General features: G+C 35.7%; 2 protein-coding genes across 2 annotated transcripts in view; one reads left to right on the forward strand and one right to left on the reverse strand.

The window, feature by feature from the left end:
• Nucleotides 1-27047, reverse strand: part of RIT2 (Ras like without CAAX 2) — a 568015-nt gene that overhangs the window by 453504 nt on the left and 87464 nt on the right.
• Nucleotides 4790-5890, forward strand: LOC137776714 (mitochondrial genome maintenance exonuclease 1-like). Its single transcript, XM_068563387.1, has 2 exons — nucleotides 4790-5298; nucleotides 5653-5890. Exons 1-2 carry the CDS (start codon nucleotides 4790-4792, stop codon nucleotides 5888-5890), a joined length of 747 nt encoding a protein of 248 aa, XP_068419488.1.

Raw genomic sequence — 27047 nt, forward strand, 5'->3', positions numbered from 1 at the left:
TAGTAGTCTCTTAGGATGCTTTGTACTTTTGTGGTGTCTGTTGTAACTTCTTCTTTTTCATTTCTAATTTTATTGATTTGAGTCCTCTCCCTCTTTTTCTTGATGAGTCTGGCTAATGGCTTATCAATTTTGTTTATCTTCTCAAAGAACCAGCTTTTAGTTTTATTGATCGTTGCTATTGTTTTCTTTGTTTCTATTTCATTTATCTCCACTCTGATCTTTATGATTTCTTTCCTTCTGCTAACTTTGGGTTTTGTTTGTTCTTCTTTCTCTAGTTCCTTTAGGTGTAAGGTTAGATTGTTTACTTGAGATTTTTCTTGTTTCTTCAGGTAGGCTTGTATAGCTATAAACTTCCCTCTTAGAACTTCTTTTGCTGCATCCCACAGGTTTTGGATCATCGTGTTTTCATTGTCATTTGTCTCTAGGTATTCTTTGATTACTTTTTTGATTTCTGCAGTGATCTCTTGGTTATTTAGTAATGTATTGTTTAGCTTCCATGTGTTTGTGTTTTTTCCTTTTTTTTCCCCTGTAATTCATTTCTAATCTCATAGCATTTTGGTCAGAAAAGATGCTTGATATGATTTCAATTTTCTTAAGTTTACTGAGGCTTGATTTGTGACCCAAGATGTGATCTATCATGCAGAATGTTCCATGCACACATGAGAAGAAAGTGTAATCTGCTGTTTTTAGATGGATTGTCCTATAAATATCAATTAAATCTAACTGGTCTATTGTGTCACTTAAAGCTTCTGTTTCCTTATTTATTTTCAGTTTGGGTAGATCTGTCCATTGGTGTATAAGTGAGGTGTTAAAGTCCCCCACTATTATTATGTTAGTGTCAATTTCCTCTTTTATAGCTGTTAGAATTTGCCTTATGTATTGAGGTGCTCCTATGTTGGGTGCATGTGTATTTATAATTGTTATATCTTCTCCTTGGATTGCTCCCTTGATCATTATGTAGTGTCCTTCCTTGTCTCTTGTAACATTCTTTATTTTAAAGTCTACTTTATCTGATATGAGTATTGCTACCCCAGCTTTCTTTTGATTTCCATTTGCATGGAGTATCTTTTTCCATCCCCTCACTTTCAATCTGTATGTGTCCCTAGGTCTGAAGTGGGTCTCTTGTAGACAGCATATATATGGGTCTTGTTTTTGTATCCATTCAGCAAGCCTGTGTCTTTTGGTTGGAGCATTTAATCCATTCACGTTTAAGGTAATTATCAATACATATGTTCCTATGACCATTTTCTTCATTGTTTTGGGTTTGTTTTTGTAGGTCCTTTTTTTCTCTTGTGTTTCCCACTTAGATAAGTTCCTTTAGCATTTGTTGTAGAGCTGGTTTTGTGGTATTGAATTCTCTGAGCTTTTGCTTGTCTGTAAAGCTTTTGATTTCTCCATCAAATCTAAATGAGATCCTTGCTGGGTAGAGTAATCTTGGTTGTAGATTCTTTCCTTTCATCACTTTAAGTATATCATGTCACTTCCTTCTGGCTTGTACAGTTTCTGCTGAGAAATCAGCTGTTAACCTTATGGGAGTTCACTTGTATGTTATTTGCCTTTTTTCCCTTGTTGCTTTCAATAATTTTTCTGTGTCTTTAATTTTTGCCAATTTGATTACTATGTGTCTCGGCGTGTTTATCCTTGGGTTTATCCTGTATGGGACTCTTTGTGCTTCCTGGACTTGGGTGGCTATTTCCTTTCCCTTGTTAGGAAGTTTTCAACTATAATCTCTTCATATATTCTCTCTGGTCCTTACTCTCTCTCTTCTCATTCTGGGACCCCTATAATGCGAATGTTGTTGCATTTAATGTTGTCCCAGAGGTCTCTTAGGCTGTCTTCATTTCTTTTCATTCTTTTTTCTTTATTTTGTTCTGCAGCAGTGAATTCCACCATTCTGTCTTGCAGGTCACTTATCCGTTCTTCTGCCTCAGTTATTCTGCTATTGATTCCTTCTAGTGTAGTTTTCATTTCAGTTATTGTATTGTTCAGCTCTGTTTATTTGTTCTTTAATTCTTCTAGATCTTTGTTAAACATTTCTTGCATCTTCTCGATCTTTGCCTCCATTCTTATTCCGAGGTCCTGGATCATCTTCACTATCAGTATTCTGAATTCTTTTTCTGGAAGGTTGCTTATCTCCACTTCATTTAGTTGTTTTTCTGAGGTTTTATCTTGTGCCTTCATCTGGTATATAGTCCTGTGCCTTTTCATCTTGTCTATCTTACTGTGAATGTGGTTTTTGTTCCACAGGATGCCAGATTGTAGTTTTTCTTGCTTCTCCTGTCTGCCCTCTGGTGGTTGAGGCTATCTAAGAGGCTTGATGGGAGGCTCTGGTGTTGAGTAGAGCTGACTGTTGCTGTGGTGGTCAGAGCTCAGTAAAACTTTAATCCACTTGACTGTTGATGGGTGGGGCTGGGTTCCCTCCCTGTTGGTTGTTTTGCCTGAGGCAACCCAACACTGGAGCCTACCTGGGCTCTTTGGTGGGGCTAATGACATACTCTGGGGGGGCTCATGCCAAGGAGTACTTCCCAGAACTTCTGCTACCAGTGTCCTTGTCCCCATGGTGAAACAGAGCTACCCCCAGCCTCTGCAGGAGACCTTCCAACACTAGCAGGTAGGTCTGGTTCAGTCTCCCCCGGGGTCACTGCTCCTTCCCCTGGGTCCCGATGTGCACACTATTTTGTGTGTGCCCTCCAAGAGTGGGGTCTGTTTCCCCCAGTCCTGTTGAAGTCCTGCAATCAATTCCCATTAGGCTTCAAAGTCTGATTCTCTATGAATTCCTCCTCCTGTTGCCGGATCCCCAGGTTGGGAAGCCTGACATGGGACTCGGAACCCTCACTCCAGTGGGTGGACTTCTGTGGTATAAGTGTTCGCCAGTCTGTGAGTCACCCACCCACCAGTTACGGGATTTGATTTTACTCTGATTGCACCCCTCCTACTGTCTCATTGTGGCTCCTCCTTTGTCTTTGGATGTGGGTTATCTTTTTTGGTAAGTTCCAGTGTCTTCCTGTTGATGATTGTCCAGCAGCTAGTTGTGATTCTGGTGTTCTTGCAAAAGGGAGTGAGAGCACATCCTTCTACTCCGCCATCTTGGTTCCTCCTCCCAGGTCTTCATTTTTTAATGAAGGTTCCAGAGTCATATAAAACTTATATAAATGTATATGTTTCCTCTTGCTAATGTCTTTTGTCAGTCCAACTTACAGGGCCCCAGTATGAGAATCTAAGATACGTACAGGAAGAGAATTTTCCTCCCCTACACTAGTCAGCTGCTTACATTACCAGAAGAACATTGGAGGGTTTGAACAATTTTCTTCTGCCCCATTACATATTTCTTCTTTCTGCCTGAAATTTCCCATTCAGTGCTTTGTGCCTTGCATAATTCTGGGTTCCTTTACTCTCTTTTGAAAACATCATTATGATAGGGATAGAGTAGTATAATTAAGTAGACAGTTTAGAAATCCCACTAGGAGATTAAGGAGAGAAAGGGAATTTTAAGGGAGTTTGAGAGACTGTTGTAAGCTAATGACCACTCAAGAAAAGAATCCAGTAACCTAGCAACAATCTGCACTTCCTTGAAGGAAGACCAGGTGTATCCAAGTGTCAGACACACTCAAGATAGAAGTCGTGATAATCAAAACACAAGACAATAGATATGGGGCCTGAATCTTGTTACATGAAGTCAGAGAGTTAATAGTCCCTGAAGAGTAGCATTTCTGCATGTAGACAAGACAGAAACATAGGTGAAAGGGAAAAAAAAAAAATAACTAGTTGAAATGGGACAATATACGGAAACCTGAGATGAATTACCATATTTTAGTATATGTTACTACCCTTTTGTTAATATACATATGATTTAAATAGTGCCATGAGAGTCCCAGTTAAACCATAAAAGGCCAAGGGAGGAACTAATAATGTAAGCCTTGAGGTATGCTCAAGAATGAGGAAGAAGATGATCTTCTCCCCTTCCCACTTTTTCTTTGATTATAAAAGTGTAGTCCTCTTTGTTCTTGGGGCTGCTGCACTCCCTTGCCACTCTGCTTGTGTCACTCACAAGTATCCTATGCTAATAAATTCACTCTTCGCCCCACAGTGAATTCTTTCTGCAAAGAATGAGACAAAAGAACCTGAGCTTCATTAAGTCCTGAAAACAAGTGAGCAGTTTTAATCAAGACAGTGGTTTTGAGGCCCCTCCTAGTCAGGAATCACACGTTCAAGTCCCAATCTGAGTTTTAGCTGGGTTTGAGTCCCATTCGAGAAGGAGTGCAGTTTCAATTAGCTTCTATCAGGTTTTACAGTCCTTCATGATACAATAGATGTTTCAACCAGGCAGAAAATGCTCTGAAAAGGGGGATGGACTATACTCTAAATAAAAGTCACACTTTTTCCATGGCGTTACCTAGATGATTTCTAAATAATTATTATAACCTTTATAATACTATACTCCTTCAGGGCATTTTTTGGTTTATACATAATTTTAAACTATATGCTTTTATCCACAACAGTGTAAAATGACATAAAATTAAATTTAATAGCTAATAGACTGGGTTTCAGAAGCAAATTTTATTGCAATTCCGTTAGGCTGGAATGATGGAACAAACCCAGAAAGACGAAATATTAAAAAATTAATGCAAGGGCCTAAGTCAAGAGCAAAGCGCGGGACCGACGAAAGTACCAGCCCACGGTGTCATCATGCCCTGGAGACGACAGAGCGTGCCGGCTTCCGATGAAAGCAAAAATTAAAAAGGCCCTTGACATTAGGAGTAGACTAGAGGGAAGTGAAAAACATCTAAAGATGAAGGTATTTCAGACCATCTGCAGGCAGCTTATAAGTTCAAAGGGGTATTCTGTAAAACCAGCCCCCAGTGTGGTCTTCTCCACTTCCTCTTATACGTGTGGCGGGAAGAAAAAAGTGAACCGTTATGAAGAAGTGGACCAAAAAAAGTACTCTGATTTAGTAAGGTCTGTCTTGTCATTCAGAGGCCACGCTCAGACTCCACACCCTTTGTTCGAGGAAGATGCTTTACTCTATGGACCTGTGAGGAAGTGTAAGGCCCCGAAGCAAGAAGAAGAGACAGGAGGTCCACGAAACTGGGGTCCTATCTTCAGTCTGGAGAAAAGCAGAAAACCAAATGCAACAAATGATCCTACAATTCCTCTGAAAATTACTTTGCAAAGGAATATGATACCAAGGGTGACCCGAGTCCTTCAGCAGACCATGAACTCAGAACAGACTTCCTGTTTGGAGAGGTGGAAACAGTGGATGATTCTGGAACTGGGAGAGGATGGTTTTGCAGAATATACTAAAAACATGTTTTTACAAGGGAAATGGTTTCATGAAGCCTTGGAAAGCATACTTTCACCCCAGGGAAACTTAAAAGAGCTAGATGAAAATCTCCTCGAATCTGGCTACATCCAAAGGGTCCAGCATGTTCTGAGAGATGTCAGTGGAGTGTGGGCTCTGGAAAAGTGCCGGTTAACGTGAGATCCTAAAGTATGTAGGTCGGCTGCACTGTGTGGCTGATTATCAGGGCAAGCTCTGTGTGAATGATCGGAAGACATCTGAGAAACCAAAGCTTTTCATCCGAAATACATTTGACAACCCGCTGCAAGTCGTGGTGTATGTTGGTGCCATAAACTATAAGGTCAACTACAGCTTTCAGGTTCAGTGTGGCTTGATCATGGTGGCCTACAGAGACGGGTCCCCCACCCACCCACATTTCATGGACGCAGAGCTCTGCTTCCAGTACTAGGCAAAGTGACTTCTTCGACTAGAAGAATATACAAAGAAGGAAAAGAACCTGAATATTCAGAAACTAGATTAGGGGCAGGAAGCTGTGTGGGAACGTTCAGGACTTTCTCACAGTTTGGGAAGATGTATTGCTGTTTCCTGTGATCTAGAATAAGGTGCGACAGGGTCTGAGAGCTGCAGTAACACAAGCTGAACTAGTAATTTGTTGAAATTTATTGCAACCAAAAAGGCAAAGCCGGAAAAGTTAAATTAAAAAGCCAGACTTCGGCACATAAAAGACCAGCTCTGCTATCTCTGACTAGCATTTACCCGAAAAAGGGCAAGCAGCATTGGCACAGTGTTGGTGCCTCTTGGACCCCCATAGACCTTTCTGTGTTCCGGGCAGGACGCCCAGTCTTTGAACTGAGAGATTCAGGGTTGTGAGGCCAGGTGCACAGAGCATTTCCCCCGGGCACGCCATCAGGGAGGGCCGTCCACCCCCAGGGTGTATGTGCAGTGAGAATTCGTTTCAGCCAACTACTGCTGCCAGTGCAGGCTCCTAAAACTTGTTTTATGTATGGGGTTCCCTGTATTTCATTTGGGGGAAGAAGCTTCCATTTGGCATTTTTGAAAAATAAACGTGATTCCTTAGCCTCAAGTAAACATTGCTCTCTGGAAAGATGGAGCATACTCACCATATCGTGGGCTATGCCCCTTGGCATCCCACCAAATAACACTCAGAAGCAGCCAGGCTCCAGTCTGAGAATCGTAATTGTAGGTATTTTGGTAGCTATTTTCTGGTTTGAGTCAAGGAATTGTGTACGTGGAGAAAATGTATTGTTTGTTGAATTTTCCAGCTATGGGGAAAAATAATAACATGTAATTTTTTCTATGTTTGATAAGTAATAAAATTGATTAGTTGTCACTGGGTTCAGGAAACTTAAATAAATGCCCACTACAGCCCTGGGGGAAGGCTCCCTGTTTTATGGAGTAGGTTAGCATTTAAGTTACAGTTGCTGTCTTAAAATAGTAGGGTGCTACAAACACCTTTTTCCTTCATTAGCCATTAATTATAAGAAATAAAATACAAGATATGAGTAAAGTAAAAAAAAAAAAAAAAGCAACAATGTTATATTTTAGTTTGAATAATAAATTTTACAATTCAAAAAGTATTAAATGAGTTGGACCTGCTATGACATCTGTTCAATGAAAAAATACATGAGGGTTAGAATTATTCAACATAATTATCTGACACAAAATAAATTTGAAGGAGATGAACAGTTTAGGGGAGATTTTATTATTAAATTTCAACATATCACAGGTTGGTTCATTATGTTGGATTTGTTATGGTGACATGAACATTTGTTCTTTTTCCACTGGCTTGATCCAGTACCTGGGCTGGATTTCATCCAACCTCTAAGACAAACATGTTTTCACCCCAGTACAGCCCTGAGATGAGGTCTGCCTACGGCTGGACGTCTTATACTGGCTTCCAAACAGCTGATAGCTCAGGGCCTTGCTTACTTGGGGACTGGAAGAACTTTGCTAGCAGATGACACAGGTGGTTGCTCCTTTGCTCTATTAACATTTACAGAATTGAATTGTTTTTATTCTGTCTAGAGCAGTGGTTCTCAAAGTGTGGTCATGTAACCCCTAGCAGTCTGAGAGACTCTTTCACAGGATTAATGAGATTCTCTCTTTTTCCAACTTCCTATCTGTATGAAAATGGATTTTTTTTCATATACTCAACCAAAATATACTGAAGCATATTGAATACAGAAGTAAATAGGTGACTCCAAACATCTTTTAAGCTAGGTTTCTTTGGAGATTTAAAAATAAGTAAAATAATGTCATTCTTCTCAATTTATTTTGAGACATAAATTTTTTAAAGTTACTTGTTATGATATATTTTAAATTAATAGTTATTACACCTTTTTAATAAATCAGTTCAATTTTATAAAATTTTAGTTTTAATTTATAATATGATACATATCAATAGAAATTATCCATGTAATCAAAAGTTCTTTGGGGTCTTTAGTAATTTTCAAGTGAATAGAATGAAACTAAGACCAAAAAGTTTGAGTTCTACTGATCTAGGGCAAAACCTTAGCTTGATAAAATAAAAGCAGGTGGAAAAAGTATGATTATTCATATTCAATTAATATTTATATTCAATTAATAACATTTCTAAAGCCTATAGTTAAAGATTAAACAACATGGATGCTCACTTGGTGAAGATAATTATATATGACTCCAGATTTCATTTTTTTCATTTTTGTTTACTATCTTTTCTTCTCTATGTTTCCATGTCATATATTCATGGCTAATGTGCTTATGTATTTTCCTTTTTTTTTTTTTTTTTAATTTTTATTTATTTATTTTTATTTTATGGCTATGTTGAGTCTTCCTTTCTGTGCGAGGGCTTTCTCTAGTTGCTGGCAAGTGGGGGCCACTCTTCATCACGGTGTGCGGGCCTCTCACTGTCGCGGCCTCTCTTGTTGCGGAGCACAGGCTCCAGACGCGCAGGCTCAGCAATTGTGGCTCACGGGCCCAGTCGCTCCGTGGCACGTGGGATCCTCCCAGACCAGGGCTCGAGCCCGTGTCCCCTGCATTGGCAGGCAGACTCTCAACCACTGCGCCACCAGGGAAGCCCTGTATTTTCCTTTTTATCTTTCCCTTTTTCTCTCTCTGTACCCAACTGTTTCTCCTTTATCCCTCTCTTTCTTCCCTCCCAGAATTTGCTGCCATTTTTTCCTATTTTACACTACGGTAAGTGTACATAGTATCAAATCATGGAATTAAAAATAAATGCTTTTCTTAGTAAATAAAATTTTAATATATTTATATCAAATCTCTCCTTTTACTCTCCCCTCAAGATAGTTAAAATTAAAAGTTTGGTGACATTTCTAACAACCAAAAAGACACCAAAAATAAATTTTTAATTCATACTTTAATGTAATGTTTGAAATTTTCTCTAGAAATATTTTAACATTCTTAGAAAAGCATAAAAGGAAAATAAAGTAAAAAGAAAAGAAAATTATTTTATTTATGGGAAGTGAAGAGTCTTCAAATGAGAAGAATAAGTGAAATGTGAAGAAGAAGGAAGAAATTGCTTTGACAAAATCTGAAGCCAGGGGCTTATTAATATCAATATTTGTTTTTAAACTGTTATTTGAAATTATTTATATGATTTCTTCCAGAGAGTAAGGACATGCCAGGGAGAAACTCTGCAATGGGTAGAAAATTTGGCACCATTTAATGACACATGTCAAATTTGAAGTTTGTTTTTGCTTTGTGTTGCAATTATACTCCATTGTGCTTTCTCTTTACTAAAATTATATTACACACAAAATGTTGGGGGTTCTACTGTTTAGACCCGTCATGGAGTGGAAGCTGGATGTTTAAAGACAATGACATCCTTAGGAACTGAGAGCAAAACTCAAAGCACCTGACACCAATGAAGCAGCTGGAGATACAGATTGACTGAGGGAAATTTAAGTCACATTTGGAATCTTCAAAGGATAGAGGAAGGTATACTGATCTTCATATGGTGTGTTGTGCTGGGGCTTGAATTTAAATCATGAAATTTATCTCTCATTAAATTGAGAGATTTTCTAACTTTTAATCCAGTTATTTTAATTATTTTTGTATTATATTGGTTAGTGTTATCTTCTACCAGATGTAAATTTAGATTCTATACTGAGTCAGTGGCAAGAAACGTATTTCTCTCTTGCATTCATATTAATATTGTCCATTATCAAACATGATACTAAGTGTATTCAGTAAACACTGGTGACTGACTTGCCACTGATAGAAAGAAATACATCAATTTTTAAAGCAAAAATTCAAAGAGATGGCTATTTAACTTGTAAGATTACAGTCTGTTGTCATTCTGGTGAAATAGTTAAGGAAACAAGTACAATGAATTAAAACATTTTCTGGGTTTGAATCTTGACTCTGTTACATGTTTCTTACTTTGAGAGAGTTAGTAAATAATTTAAATAATTTGTTTTGTTTCTCAGTTGCCCCATCTGTAAAGTAGATTAATAATAATACCTACTATTGAACTGTTATGAAAAGTAAGTGAAAAAATATATATAAAAAACTTAAACTAGTGATTGGTCAATTCTAAGGGCTCAGTGAACGTTATCAAGACCTAAAAATTCTTTTATTTGGAATGATTTACATGATTTCTCTTTTCCAATATTGCATTTGTGGTCTCAGGGTCAAATTGGCTAGAATATAATGTTTTTACAAACTGCAACACACATATGTTCATATGATGTTATCCCATCTGTTTGAAATATAACATTTCAATCAACTGGTGTTTTGCTTTCATGAATACACCTGGATTGATAGCTCTTGTATTATCCTGGGAATGCCAGTTGGTTTTGTTTTTATCTTTTGCCTTTGAATTAATGAGTCAGTAGAGAAGAGAATATAATTAATGTACTGGTTTCAAAGATTGTTTAAACCACATGGTACACTGAAATTAAAAAAAAAAAAAAATTTGTTCGAGCCTAGAATATATACCCTGATTACTTCATTAGGGTTGTTTTCTGTTGTTTGATCTTCTTAATATATAAACTGTAGCACTACTAGTACAGCATTCCAACTCTCTAGAGCAAAACCTAAGTGAATTATGTAAAAATAACAGGTAAACCAGCACTGACATACATGGTGATAGTGAATACTGGTGTGAGAACTCTCAAAGACAGCCTGTACTTACCTTTCATAAACAATGACACAGTAGGAGCTACTTGGAATTTGTCTAGGGTTTAATAGAAAAATCACTGAGCAATGGTGTGAGCTGAGTTCTCAAAATGGTTAAAGCTAAGTTAATTCAGACTAATCATAATAACAGCTCTAGTTTAATTTCCTTAACTCTAAACCACAAGGGCTATACCAGATATATTATTAATTTTTATTCTACTGTATTTTTATTCAATAAACAATTGTACCACTGTTAGGTACCCTGTGAAGTTTTGGGACACAGAGTTGAAATAGGTAAACCCTGTCTTGAAGGAACTCACAGTAGAATGAAGGACACTAAATGTTATGATATTTAATCCCAGGTTCTTATTTAGGCAAAGAAGAGAAGAATGTAATCTAATCTTGGAGATGAGTAATTATTTCTCTGAGACAATGGGGACAACTCTGAATCTTAAATAGTGAATATAGTAAATGTGTATTAAAAATGTGCATGGAGGAGGAATTAGTGGAGACTTCCAGGCAAAGGAAACAGTATATTCAGGAGTACCAAAGGCTAAGGCAACGTGATAACTTCAGGAATTTCTGGTAATTCAGTATAATGGAGCCTTGGGTGTGGAAGGGTCAGATGGAAGATGGAGAGGGAAGCCAGGTTCATATTGCCAAGGCCCCATTACGCTAATCATTTAAAATTTTATCCTGAAAGCAATGGGTAATCGTGAAATAATTTTTAAGAGGAAATTACATATTCAGAATTGCATTTTGAAAACAAAACCCATTGGCAGAAATGAAACAATAGATATGAAGTGGCATTACTGGGTGAAGGGATACCTGTTAGGAAACTGCTATGGGAAAGCTAGGTAAGAAATAATGAAGGCTTGATGTATGACTCCAGCAGCAGTAGTGGGAATGGAGGAATGGATTTGATAAATATTATAGGAAGAAAATTTGTAGAAATTAGAGACTGATTAAATGTATGAGATCTGGAAGAGAGTTATTTTTCTGGGTGGATGGGGTGGTGCTCTTTGCTGAAAGAACACAGGAATGGGAGCAGGTTGGAAAAGCTGATAAATTTCCATATAGGATAAGTTCAGTTTAAGTTTCCTGGGGGTTTATAATGGGAGACATCCATCAAAAAATTGGACATATGCATCTAGAAATCAGGAGATGATCCCTCAATTATCTTTTCAAATAATTTTATAACTCAATTTACCCAAAAATTACTTAACTAAGAGAAACTTTTTTAGTGCTAACTATATTCTAGCCATTAGTCTAAATCTGAATAATTGGAAAAAATGAATATTATTTAAGTATTTGCATTACTCTTGCTTTGAAGTAGCTCACTAACTCAGAAGGGATATGTCTTGTTATCTAATAATTAACCCACAAAATATAGAAAATACAATGCCAAAAGAAATATTCACCTTTTAATTCTTTAACCTATTTTAGAATACTCCTAAGTCACCTTTTTCCAGATAAAATTTCTACTTTTTCAAGCTAGAGCTTCCTTTGAGCTTCTTCTGTTTTATACTCCCTGTCTTTTTGTGTGGCTTTTTGGATTATCACAAGACTGCTCATATGCTGTTTGACACAGAGACAGACAGCGTACCCAGGGCTCTACCAAAGTTTTACAAGCCAAGTATTGCCAGACAATAACTTCCTGGACAATGACACTTCTCTTTTGAATTTATCTTAAGCTTTCTGTCTTGTTACTTCCATTGTCTTTCTGCTCAACAATTGCTAATAAATAACAATCAAGTCTCTTTCCCTTCTCACAATGTCAACTTTTAATTATTGCATTAACTTTTATTACATATATAATTTTTTAAGTTAAATAGTTCCATTGGTATATGAGAAAAAGAATCATTACAAAAATACAGATGCTCTAAGAAATTTAATTAGGATTATGTAAATAATAAAGAACTATGTATAGGAATTATTTATTGATTGGACTTTCTTGTTTCTATTATAATATCTGTAGTGATTTATATAATGAAAAATCTGATTGAAAACAGATGATATTTCCCAGCTCTAACTTCCTGAATCTTTCATGGAATTTATATAATCCCCCATAGAAGACACTTTAATCTCCATTGCATATAGGATCAATTCCAAACTCCCTAGTTTGATGCTCAAAAATTCTTCCTAATCTGTTAGACTGAATTTGAACATAAAATTGTGAACTCCAGTAGCTGACCCCCTTTCCAGCCTACACCTTTGACTTGGCCCCAGCCATGTCTATTTATTTGTTTCCTTCTCTCTCTAAACTCACCAACCTTTAGTTCAGTTTTTCTTCTTTTTTGGGAACTTTCCTGATCTTTCCAATTTTCAGTGATCTTAATTATATTCAGCATTTATTCTCTGTCTCCCTTCTCACTTTCTTCATATATGTATATCTGTGTTCCCAAGTCACCTATAAAAGAAACGTCGAGGGAAGTGACCAGGAGTGAGCAAGAGACAAAGAGTTTTATCTTGCCCTCTAATTCCAGTCACATTGCATATTTTCTTACGTCTTAATAGTACTTTTAGATAGATTATAGGCATATGATTAAATGAGACTCAGATTATATGCATATAATTAAATGAGACTCAGAGAGGTTCAAATAACTTCTTAAAACTCCCTCAAGTTTTAACGGGGAACTGGATTTGAATTCAGAGCTGTCTGTTTTTTTCTCTTGCTCATCTTACCCATGGCCAGAATGAGGTGGGAATGGGCTTTCAAATTGGGGTGTTAGGGTTTAAACTGCAGTGCTGCTCCTTACTAGCTATGTGGAGAAATTTATCAAACATTTTCTATATTCTCCACTAAGGATTTTACAAACCTTATTACAGGTAAGATTGTGAGCAAGAACACTAAGCCATGGTGGTAATATTATTGTCACTTTATAAATAAGGAAATTGAAGCACAGGGAGTTTGGGTAACCTACCCAAGGTCATAGAATTAGAGGCACAGCTGAACTTCAATGCTGGGAAGTCTGAACCTACATTCTAAATTAATATGCTAATCATTATGCCCCTATGGGAAACTACTATAACCCTTTTAAGCAGCAACAGTTTCCTCATGTATAAAATGGATATAAGATTATTTAGAAGATTAAATGAGATAATAGGAAAACACTAAGCACAATGACTTGCATAGTAGTAACTAGATAATAATGATTGTTGTTATCTTAGTTATTTTGTTTCAGAATTAAGTCCTACAGAGCCTCCTCAGGCCATAGGCTGTTTGAGGTCCTCTGCTTCAGTGGGGGAGGGTACTTTTTCAGTTTGGGTTCAAGCAGCCAAATAAAACTGAAGCTGAGATCAACACAGCACAAGCTTTATTCAATGGCTAAAGAATGGAGAAGCAGGAACTAAGTTCACCGAACAAATTTTCATCCACAAGATGAGAAGGATTTAATTTTAAAGAGTAAAGACAAAGGGAGGAAGAGTGAGGCTAATGATGGGGACGCACATGCATTAGTCTACCTAGAAGGGACAGGGGTTTTTCAAGGGAGTGGGAAACCACCCCTTTTTGATTCTTCTTTGGTCCTTAATGTCCTGTAATGGCCATTGGTAGGTGTGTTATTTAATATGCTAATATAGTAAAAGCAGTGTATAATGAGGCTCAGGGCCTATTGGAGGTCAGATTTGTTTGCCATCTTTGTCCGAGCTGGTCCCATTTGATTTTCGTTTGTTTGTAGCTTTCTTTCTTATCTCTATACCCTTTAAATTAAAGATTTATGTTAACTCCTGCTAAAGGTGGGGGTAGGTTTGTTTTGAGCAAAGACCTGAAGCAGCTCTGACAACAATTTGTGCTGTATGGAGGGCTGGGGGCAGGAATTATATATTTTTATCTCATCAAAAATTAACTCTGCGTATAGTTACTTGCTTCATAAAAACTTATTCATTTTATTATTTAATATATTAGTTATTTTGAAAGATGGTGAAGTGAAAAAAGACAGAGTGTTGTTAAATATTGACAGATACATCAATACAGTATTAGATATTTTTAGATTTAAACCATATTCAATAATGGAAGCATATTTTATGCCACCACTTAGAAGCTTTGTGGGAGAAATTTCATCATTGGACATTATATCCATTTAATAGCAAAAACCTTCAATATAATCTACCTCAGAATCCAAAACTTGCTTTACTCATATTTTCCAATAATATTGCAATCCAAGTGTATTTTGGACTCTGCTTCATTATTTTCTATCATTACTCCCTTTAGGACACTCATATCTAAATGTGCCCACAGCATAGCACCTAGCATGCATTGGTATGGAGAACTTTCTGATGATTTGCAATCTGTATCAGGAGAGGAAAAGTTGTGGAGTCAGTTTTTTTTGAAAGTTAGTTTTATTTGTCTCCACCTCCAAATTCTAGCCACTCTCCTTCTAAATATGTGCCTGTGATTGCAAGGATGACAAGGCTACAGTGTGCAGTTAGGTCAGTACTCATATACCCCTCTGAAAAAAAATGGAAGAACTGAAAGTAGACAGGATAATGACATCACCCAACGGATAACAGAGAATTCCAGAGAATTTTATATCACAGTTTCAATTTCATTACTTGTGATTGGTCTTTTCATATTTTCTGTTTCTTTCTGGTTAAGTCTTGGAAGTTTATACCTTTATAAGAATTTTTCCATTTCTTCTAGTTTGTCCATTTTATTGTCATATATTTGCTTATAGTCGTCTCTTCTGATTCTTTGTATTTCTGTGATGTCCTTTGTAACTTCTCCTTTTTCTTTTCTAATTTTACTGATTTGAGTCCTCTCCCTTTTTTTTCCTGATGAGTCTGGCTAAATGTTTATCAATTTTGTTTACTTTTTCAAGAACCAGCTTTTAGTTTCATTGATCTTTTCTATTGTTTTCTTTGCCTCTATTTCATTTATTTCTGCTCTGGTCTTTATGATTTGTTTCCTTATACTATCTGTAGGTTTTGTTCTTTCTCTAGTTGCTTTAGGTGTAAGGCTATGTTGTTTATTTGAGGTTTTTCTTGTTTCCTGAGGTAAGATTGTATTGCCATAAACTTCCCTCTTAGAACTACTTTTGCTATGTCCCATAGGTTTTGGATCATTGTGTTTTCATTGGTATTTGCCTCTATGTATTTTTTTATTTTATCTCTGATTTCTTCAGTGATCCATATTGTTACTAACATACTGTTTAGTCTCTATGTGTTTGTGTTTTTCACAGGTTTTTTTTTTCCCTGTAATTGATTTCTAATCTCATAGTGTTGTGGTCAGAAAAGATGCTTGATAAAATTTCAATTTTTTTTTCTGCATTTACCAAGGCATATTTCATGGCCCAACATATGATCTATCCTGGACAATTTTCCATGTGCACTTGAGAAGAAAGTGTATTCTGCTGCTTTTGGATGGAATGTCCTATAAATATCAATTAAATCTATCTGGTCTAATGCATCATTTAAGGCTTGTGTTCCCTTATTGATTTTCTGTCTGGATGATCTGTCCATTGTTGTAAGTGGGGTGTTAAAATCCCCCACTATTATTTTGTTATTTTTGATTTCCCCTTTTATGGCTGTTAATATTTGCCTTATGTATTGAGGTGCTCCTATGTTGGGTGCAGATATATTTACAATTGTTATATCTTCTTCTTGGATTGATCCCTTGATCATTATATAGTGTCCTTCCTTTTCTCTTGTAATAGTCTTTATTTTAAAGTCTGTATTGTCTGATGTGAGCATTGTTACTCCAACTTTTATTCGATTTCCATTTGCATGGAATATCTTTCTTCATTCACTCACTTTCAGTCTGTATGATTTCCTAGATCTGAAGTGGGTCTTGTTTTTGTATCCATTCAGCCAATCTGTGTCTTTTGCTTGGAACATTTAATCCATTTACATTTAAGGTAATTTTCAATATGTATGTTCCTATTGCCATTTTCTTAATTGTTTTGGGTTTGTTTTTGTAGGTCTTTTTCTTTCCTTCCTCTTTTGTTCTGTTCTTTTGTGTTTTAATGACCATCTTTAGTGTTGTATTTGGTTGTTTTGTGTGTGAGTGTGTTGTGTGTGTATCTATTGTAGCTTTATGGTTTGCATTTCCCATGAAGTTTTGATATAGCAGTCTGTATATATACAAGGTGGCTTTAAGCTGCTGGTCTCTTAAGTTCCATTTCCTTCATTTGTACTCTCCTCACAGTTGCTGGGTTTGCTTTCATATTTGTGTGTGGGTGATTTCTTACTTTTACTGTATATTTACCTTTACCTGTGAAATTTTTCATTTGTACTTTTCTTTTTACTAGTTGTGGCCACTTATTTTCCCCCCACATAGAGAAGTTTCTTTAGCATTTGATTCAAAGCCAGTTTGGTGATGCTGAATTCTCTTAGCTTTTGCTTGTCTGTAAAGGTTTTGATTTCTCCATCAAATATGAATGAGAGCCTTGCTGAGTACACTATTCTTGGTTGTACATTCTTCCCTTTCAGCAATGTAAGTATATTGTGCCACTCCCTTCTGGCCTGTAGAGTTTCTGCTGAGAAATCAGCTGATAACATTATGGGCATTCCCTTGTATGTTATTTTTTGCTTTTCCTGCTGGTGTTTAAATTATTATTTTCTTTACAAATAAAAAGTTGATCAGGGTAAATTATTCTCAGACTTATTATTCCCATGGTGCACTCATAAAAGTTCATTTCTGAACCTGAAAAGCAAAGAAGATCTTGAATCTGTTGAGATGCCCCATGGTTCATATTTGTGGTTTAAACGTGCTGACATTTTTCATTTACACTTGGGCTGTCAAATCTAGCTTTGCATTGGATTCACCTTGGTTGTTGTTACAAGCATTAGTTCATAATTACCCCTCAAAATATGTGCAATCAGCCAGGGGTTGATATATCACTATTTTAAAGAGTTCTTCAGCTGATTCTGATGGTACTTTTGCTATGCCTTCTGAAATACAATAATGTCATGTTCAAGAGAGAAAGGCAGCCTGATAAATTGTTTCTTAATTGTGTATGTGAATAACCACCTCAAAAAGTAGAAAAAAGAAATTAACCATTTTCTTCTTATGAAGAAAAGCTCTGCACTCAGTATAATTCCTTCTGTTCTACAACAGAGTCCCATCCAAGACCATGTTCTCCAAGAGTATTTGATGGATACCTGGTGAGGAAAAAAATGATGAAATGGCAGTAGGACACCAAGATGGAAATTACAGTTGCGGGTTCTTGACAATTCAGTACTAGAGGACGAATTAGAAGCAGATGAGTTAGGTCTCTCAATGTCAGGTGTATCTGCCTCTAAGTGAGAAGAGCTTGTTTATCTTCAGGTTCTCCAGAAAATAATAAAAATGATTAAATAAAATAGATCAATTGTTATCAACAACTGAAAGAATACATACTATATTTTTTTTTTGTAGTTTCTTTTGTAACTCCTTAAAAACAAAGATAAAATGTTTCTTTGTTGTGTTTGTAGAGAGGATGTAATTTAAAATATAGCACAAACTCCACAGGCTTCACACTGAATAATTGACATTCTCTAATACCAGGGGCAGTACTGTAGAACTGACAATAAGGTTTTTGCACATGTTTTGGCCTAGGAGGAAAAAAAATTGGAATCTAAGGCACATAAAAGTACACAGGCAAACTGGATTTACTAAGCAAGAATCTGAGTGCAGAGAAGTAAGATAAATTAACCAAGGGCAGGCAGATACTGTAGGTGTTGGCAAACAGGTCTCTAAGGTTATGGGTTTGCAATAGCAATTTAAAAATTAGGATGCAATAAAGGTGAATTCTGTACTTAGCCCTCATCTGTTCTCTGAATTTTATTGGCTGCCTTGGTGTGTGTGTGTGACCTAGAGCATGGAGGTAAATATTTACATATAGACAAAATCCAGTCCTGTTTGCAAAGTGAGAATTAAATGAAGACATTTAAATAACATGCTTGTATCTGCTCATAATTGACACTCACGAACTGGTTTATTATTACACATACATAAGTCTAAGCTGTCCAGCCGTTTCTTGCACAATGATATATTTTGTGACACAGATACTGTTTACACTTTTAAAAGTTATTGGTAGAGACAAAGTTCAGGATACTAAAGGATGACTCAAGCTGTCTGTAAATCTAAGCTGTCACTGTAAAACTCATCAATACCATGATACACTAAATCTGAAAACCAGCAAAAGTAATATTCCTCCCAAGACTGCAGATAATGTCATCAAGGTTAATAAGCATTTATTGTAAAATATTATTGGAAAGTTTCCCAGAACTGTTTTCTCCCCGGGAAATATGTACTTACAAGAGCCATGGTCTAAAGGTAACTCTCTCCCCCATCATATATTAAGTTGAGAAATAACCAATAAGGGACAGTGTAATTGGTGGCACTTATGAAAAAAGAAGTTGGCATTGACAGCCATTTTACTACATTTCCAAGATATTGAAGAAATAAATCATGATGATTGATCGTAAAGAATTTGGATTTTTAAAACCCTAGGCTTGGAAACTCAAATGATATAGAGACTCAAGATGGATTCTAGGCACTGAACACATCTGAATTGCTCCAGGCATCAGTAAGAACCTCAGCATTCATGGGTCCCCTAGGCCTTGCCAGGAGTAATGACCAGGACAATAGCTTTTGAATGAACAAAGCTCTTATAACATTTGAATTACCTTCAGCAAACAAAGCAAACTGCTTATTTCATTATTCCTGCCTTCTGATACTTCAGATGTCCAAAACAAACTTTTATTTAATTGTATTCATGTAGTTTTGCTTTTCCATGGTCTGACTTCTGAAAAAAAATATTATTCTTATTCTTATGATGGAGGCTAGATAAGCACTTCTAATCATCCCAGGTGGTTGTGTTAATGTGGGATACCAGTGGAGACTATTTTTGAATATAGTACATTGTGTTATCTATTAATTAAGGCAGGGAGTATTGCTAACAGAATTAAATACTTGTTTAGATTTGTTTGCCTCCTCTTGTCCCCTAAAATACTGTTCTAATCAGCAGACCTATTTTCTACCCTTTTTGATACCACAAACTTACCTATTGTTTGAGTTAAATCATAGAAGGCCGTAGCCCTTGGCTTTCCAATGTGAAGCACTAAATATAAAATGAGTTACTGAAAATAAGACAAGTCTGGTGCCATAAACCTGTCAACCTCATCTCCAGGATTTTCTTTCCAGATGGCACCACATACTTTCTTGATATTACCTTGCACTGAAAAAGTTGGGCATTTATGAATCTCATGTTTCAACACATTCTCAATAATGTAAAAGAATTGGGAGTTATAAGCATGGATCATTTTGAATCTATCATGTGTGTGCATTAAACTGGCATTCGATATTTAGTTAACATGAAAAGCAGAAGACTTTTAGTTTGAGTTTAAGATTTGGTGATTGCATTCTTCCGTTTTCCATGCTCCATCAAAGAATATCAAAACAATCATGGAGGAGCAGATGTTGATATTTTCTCTAGTGATGAAGCTAACATTCAAAGGATTCACAATTCCTTTTTTGTATATCATCTAAAGCAGAGCCAGATGCAGCAAATGGATTTGGCCCAAAAATTAGAATTAGCTCAAGCCAAATGTCCTTAGGAGGATTGTAATGTGTCCTGCCTGGGCAACACAAAATACAATATTGGACTTTCTGGAGCTATATGAGAAGAGGCAACGTGCAAGTTACAAACAAAGCTAATTGGAACTGTATCAGGAAGACTTTATTTTTAGCAAAGGATCTGGTCAGTTTATTATACCTAAATTACAGTGGTAATTAAAATGAAAAAAAAAAAAAAAGAAGTGGGTCGTGGCTTCAGAGTCAAGCACTTTGCTGCCATGCTTAATGGTTTAGAATCACAAGCATGGTTGTAACTTTGTTGATGGTTATGTTAAGACATTCTTTCCTATGTATATATTTTAGATTAAAATAATTACTTGGATGTACAGTGATACAAAAATTACTGAAATTATAGGCCTAGCTGTGAATTATCAGACTAAAAAATAAAGATTCTACATTACCTGACTGCTCAAAGAATGGTCCAACTTTGATGTCATTGGGAATTTTGTTAGAAATGCAGACACTATGGCTGCACCCCAGACCTACTAAGTTAGAATCTCATTTAACAACATCCCTGGGTGATTTATATGCACGTTGAAGTTTGAGATGCACTGCTCAATTACTTTAAGAAGGTTTGATGTGTCAGTGTTTGCGTATGTGAGTCACAAGTACAAGAATAGCACTGTCATTGAAAATCAGTTTATGTTTTATTTTTCAATATATTGCAACCTTGAACCTATGACTAATTTTGTTCCCTACTTCTTGCTCTTCAGAAGCAACTTACCCCCATGTTAATCATGTCTGCGCATCCCTACTGGACTCACATCAAGATAAAACTTCTACAGAGGCTGTAGGCTTAAAGAATGTTTGGGTTATAAAGTTGCCTCTATATTTTTGCAATGAGAGATATCATGAAATTTTTCTTAAGATAATAAGAGTAATTGCTAGTATTTACTGAATATATATATATATATATATATATATATATATATATATATATATATACAATGTGCAAACAACTCTTGCAAGGGTTTCATAAGCATCATCTCATTTATCCAAATATATAAGATGGGTATGATTATTCCTGTTATAAAGATGTTGACAGTGAGTTTCAGAAACTTTAAATAAATTACCCAAAATCACAAAGGTAGTATGTGGAAGAGTCAGAATTCATACAACATAACCACTACTGTAAGCAGTTTTTGCCAGAAAACCACCCTCAGCAGGAAATCCCCTTTCTTGCCAATTTAAGCAAAGCTACATTGTAACTAACTTTTAAATCAGGTGCCCCCGTGCTCTACTCATCTCTGGCCCTAGCACAACATTCAAATCTTTTCATCATGGAATACCTTGCCTAAGCTGTTGGTTCTTTCCATAGATCAAAGAAGTAGAAATAAAGAATAAGCAATTAACAGATGACCAGACCTATTCCCTAGCTTCCCCTTCAGTACTCCTGTGAACAAACTGTGTGAACAAAATATTATCTAAAGAAGAATCACAAGAAGTCAACAAGCCTGCACACAAGCTTGCACACAGTGGGGGATGGTGATGACTCTGATCCCCCATCTCAATGATTATCTAAGATGACTTCCCTTTTTCCCATTAAAAACTTTCATGGCTAAGCAGAATCTTGAGAGATGTTTTTCTGGGGACACTGAGTACACCATCTCCGCAGATTGCTGGTATTCTGATTAAAAGCAACTTTCTTTTCTACCAACATTCCTCTCTTTCATGTATTGATTTTCAAGTGGTGAGCAGTCAGACCTGATTCAGTAACAGATGCTCAATATCTCTAATTAGTAGAGAAATGCAAACCCAAACCACAGTGAGATATCGCCTCACACCTGTCAGAATGGCTATCATCAAAAAGTCTACAAATAACAAACGTTGGTGAGAATGAGGATAAAAGGGAACCGCTTGTACACTGTTGGTGGGAATGTAAACTGGTGCAACCACTATGGGAAACAGTATGGAGGTTCCTCAAAAATCTAAAAATATAACTACTATATGATCCAGCAATTCCATCCCTGTGTGTGTATATATATATATATATATATATATATATATATATATATATATATATATATATATATATATACCAATTTGAAAAGATACATGGACCCCCATATTCATAGCAGCATTATTTACAATAGCCAAGATATGGAAGCAACCCAAGTGTCCATCAACAGATGAACAGATAAAGAAGATGTGAGATATATACATATATATGTGGAATATTTCTGTATATGGCTGTAATATTTCTCAGCCATAAAAAAGAATAAAATGCTGCCATTTACAACAACGTGGTGGACCTAGAGAGTACTATGCTTAGTGAAATAAGTAGACAAATACTGTATGTTATCACTTATATGTGGAATTCAAAAAACAAAACACACAAATGTATATAACAAAACAAAAACAGCCTCATGGATATGGAAAACAAACTGCTGATTACTAGTGAGGAGAGGGAAGAAGGGAGGGGCAAGATAGTGGTATGGGATTAAGAAATACAAACTAGTATGTATAAAATAGATAAGCAACAAGGACATATTGTACAGCATAGGAAAATGTAACCATCTTTTTAAAATAACTTTAACTGGAGTATTATCTATAAAAATATTGAATCATTATGCTGTACACCTGATATAATACTGTAAATCAACTACAGGTCAATAAAAAAAGAAAGTTAAGAGTAACTACATATATTGTGTTTCAGTACACAGAAGAGTGCATTCTTTAATATGGTCAGCTATATCCCAGTTATGAACAAAAATGTCACATTTCTTTCTTCTCAATATGTTCTATATACCTCTATATATCTTAGAGTATAGTCTACAATATTCAGTGGCAGAAGCATTATTTTTTGGAGTTTATGAGAATCATGATTCTTAACATTCTATTCAAAATAAATATTGCATTATAATATTGAATATGCATTTTAAAATTGCATAATGCCCCCAGAGACTTTGATAAGCCACCCTTTCTCCCCATGAAAATCAATAAATTTATGAGCTCCACAACACCAGGATCATTAGTTTAAATATCCTCTTCAACAGCCTACTCATTCTAGAACAGCAGTGTAAAAAGTTAATACACTTTTGATAAATATTCATCTTATTTAACAGAATGGAAAAACTACATGCTTAAATATGGGTTAGTGATGCAGTACCAACTGGGTGCATAAAAAGGAAAAAAAAATCTGTCATGCAAATAGAGAACAGAGTGGCATAGAAAGCACTGATTAGACAAAGGCATCCTAAGTCAAATATGATGTAGATAACTTGTAGTGAGTGGCAGTCAAGATAATGAACATTCTTGAGAAAGAATTAGAAATCTGTGATTATTTTTAAAAGGAAAGGGATGGGGACATACTCAAGAGATGGCTCTGGCAACGGTTACATATTTAAGAGTAAAAACAAGAGCAGGAAGATTAAATCACAAAAGAGCAGATTCAAGTCAAGTCATAAAGATCTAGTCTATTATGGCTGGAATCATGACTTTCTTTTAAAATGTTTTCAGTAAATATTAGTAGATTTGAGTAAAAATGATATATTTTATAAATGTGATTATGGAATCATTATATTATACCATCTATCAGGGGGAAAGGGTGATTTAAAATAAGAGTCACCGAATGTGTGTCTGGAACTTTTGCTCCCAGCCAGCCGTCAAGAGCACAGTGTCTATGCTTTCAATCTGATAAGACTGTTGACCAATATTGACTCACTTGCTTGGCTCCATTGGTGACCTTCAGAGTTGAAGAAGTAGCCAACCTCTGGTTTATATGCAGGGAGATAAAACTCAAGACCCACCCAAGACCTTTCCGTTTGGGTAAGGAATGATTTAGGGACATTGGCAACCCTAAGCCATTGACACATTTGATAAAAGTCATTTACTTCATTTTTGAAATTGATTTTAAACTTTGTTGGAGAGTTTTTATGTTCCAATCAGGAATCTAATCCAAAGCTTTTAAAGTTCAATTTTTACTCATAAATTATTTTCCTTTGTTTAGGGTATAGATTTTTTGGAAGTATTCAAATGAAAATAATACAATTCTTAAATGACAATTTAGAACATTAACAAATAATGAACACTTTTGCAAAATCAAAAAATCAGAGAATTCTTTCATTTTGTTACTAAACAGGCTACCAGGTGAGTTATATTAAAAATGAAAATGAGCCATGGGAATGATGATGGAAATGTCTATCAGGGGCCCACAAAATCTGGGATTTGAATTGGTGGAAATCACAGGGAGGACTGAGGCCTCACCCAGGTGCCACATCCTCAGTACAGAATTCCAATGTCTTAAAATGAAAAGCACGTTAAAACTTCAACTGCATGTTTTACAGATGAAATAATTTGTGTCCAGGGAGGCTAAAGGATTTTCTTAAGGATGTACAAGCTAAACAGTGGCAACACTGGAAGCAGACATAAGATTTCATGACTTCCCTAACATTCAATCAATAAAACCTGTTAAATTATTGGATGGATGCCCTCATAAGGTGGTTCAAAATTTCAGAACAGAAATGAGTGGGATCCAATCCTAAATTTTGTTGAAGAAATGTAGATTAAGGCAAAGGTAAATCTGGCATCTTCCTAACTCCAGAAATCTCAACTCACCATAAAGTCATATACCAGAATATATAATGAACACATAAAAAACATTTATTAAGCATTGGTTCCAAGTTAGAGTAACGCATGGCCTTTTTGAAAGAGTGTTAAATGCATTTATTATTGGTGAATAGCTTATTCCCCTGACTGCAGTATTTCTAAGTAATGACTATTTTGGAGGTGACGAATCTCCCTTTACATCCTATTACCAAGCAATACACATTTCACTTAGGATAACATGGGAATTAAATAAAGAGACACAATTTCAGATGGAAAATAGTACTTGGAATAATTAGATTGCAGGCAGGTCTCCATAAAACTTTTAAAGAACACTACAGCAATATGAATTCTGGGGCAATTTTTCTTCTGGGTTTATATGATGTGTTTTAACACAAAAATGCTCTTCACAATAAAGTTCTAAAAGACCAATGGTCTCAACAAGGACCCTTTAAAAAATTCAAAATCAGAGCATCAGAGCAAATCAAAATCAGAGCAAATTCTAATGCTCAATGAGGTAATTGGCCACATGCCACTCTTGCTACAATTTAATCAGAATTTTTATATTCTATAATCATCACAATAAAAATTCAAATATATTCATTTTATTAAGAAGTATTAGATTTTAGTGAATTTTATCTTCAGAAACTCCATTTTGTCCCATTTTCATCTTTTCTAAGCATTTAAAATAAGTCATGGAATGACAACTTATTTCAATTTAAATGAACATTTTTCTGTTTTTGTTTTTATTTCTTTCTGCCTTCCTTGAGTTAATGCTAGTCAATACAACTTTCTGGGATGCTGAGAAAATGTCTTCAACCATTTGTACATATACAGGTAGTTCAACAGTAATCAAAGTGGTTTATCTTCTTTATTCACTTGAATAAATAATATTTGTATTCCCACCCACCTCAAACTTTGGCTTAAAAAAAGAAAGATACTAGACAGGTACATTTACATGCTATTACAAATTGTGTGGAAAGTAAGAAAAGAGGGGAAAAGAGGGTAGAACTAGTTAACTTTAACTTACTACAATTAAGGAGGGTTTTATAGACAACATAACATGTGAGTGAGATGACGAACAATAAATAGAATACATAAAGGCAGAAATGGCAAGTGGGGTACCTTTTAGATGGCATGGATGTAGATGTACATGTAGATGTAGTTACATAGATAGATAATGACTTAATTGAAAGCATGGAGTTGAAGTAGAAAAATAAAAGACATGGTTAAGGTATGCTTAGTGGGTAGTATTTATGTTTAGGTTACAAAATTATATTCAGATCAATAGAGTGCTTTAATTGTAAGACAATGGATTTTAACTTATATCATTATTTCTCAAATTTAAGACCTTGTGTATCTCCAAAAAATATTCCAATGGTTTCACAGACTTTGATTCCAGTTGAATTAAAATTTGAGTGGGAACTCTCTAAGTGAACACTTGAAGTATCACCATTGTAATAAAAGTGTAAGCATATGAACTAAAACCAAGTGGCAAGTCTGGATTACAAAGTGGCCATCCAGAATGATCCAGAATATGCTTATATTGATTTATTAATTGTTATTTAAATGAATTTGTATAATTAAGAAGAAAATCCATAGAGAAATTTCATTCCCTGATAACAAGGATCTGTAATCACCAATTTAAGAGGCACTGTCTTATAGTCAATGTAGAGCCATTAAAGTTTAAAAGTATAATTAAATTATCACTTTAGAAGAATTATGCTAGAGAATTTCATCTTAAGAGATACTGGGGAACTTTCCTGTTCATTAGATTATTCTATCAACTAATATTTAACTAATTACCTAGATTCCACCTAGATACTAGGTGTCAGAGAAACAAAGATGAATACATGGTTCTGCCATAAAGAAGCTCATGGTTTAGTTGAGGAAAATGTCCTTGGCTTATAAAAATAATAAAATATGAATATGCAATGGTAGAGAGATTGACAGAGAAGTGGCATTTAACCCAGCATGGAGGGCAGAGAAGACTGAATGACTAAGCTAAGTGTTAAACAGTACATTGAAATTGTGTTTAAGTTTGAGAGTGAGTGTGTGTGTGTGTGTGCGTGTTTGTAGGGGCAGGGGTGGGGCCCTTGAAGAAAAAAAAAAACAGCACGAATAAACATTCCTTTGATGTTGCTAAAGTGAAAAGTTTGAAGCAGCAGATATTAGGGAATCAAACTGGGAGTGTAAACAGCAGCTAATCCCTGTGGTTGTAGTAAATTGCTGTTAAGACATTGGCTTTATCTTTGGGCCATGGAGAGCTCTTAGGGAATGGGAAGTGAGGGATGACACAGTTGACTTGATATTTTAGTAAGCTAACTCTAAGAAGAGGAATAGGGATAGTAGATAGAAGATTATTCTAATATTATCCCAAGTGATGAGTCCCTGGGCTAGAACACGGGTGATAATAGATAACAGAACGAAAAAAATTACGTTTAAGAGGTAAAATCAGTAGAATACTGACTACGCATGGGGCATGACTGAAAGGAGGAAGTCAAG

This window comes from Eschrichtius robustus, chromosome 14, assembly GCF_028021215.1.
Source record: "Eschrichtius robustus isolate mEscRob2 chromosome 14, mEscRob2.pri, whole genome shotgun sequence".
Classification (NCBI taxonomy): Eukaryota; Metazoa; Chordata; class Mammalia; order Artiodactyla; family Eschrichtiidae; genus Eschrichtius; species Eschrichtius robustus.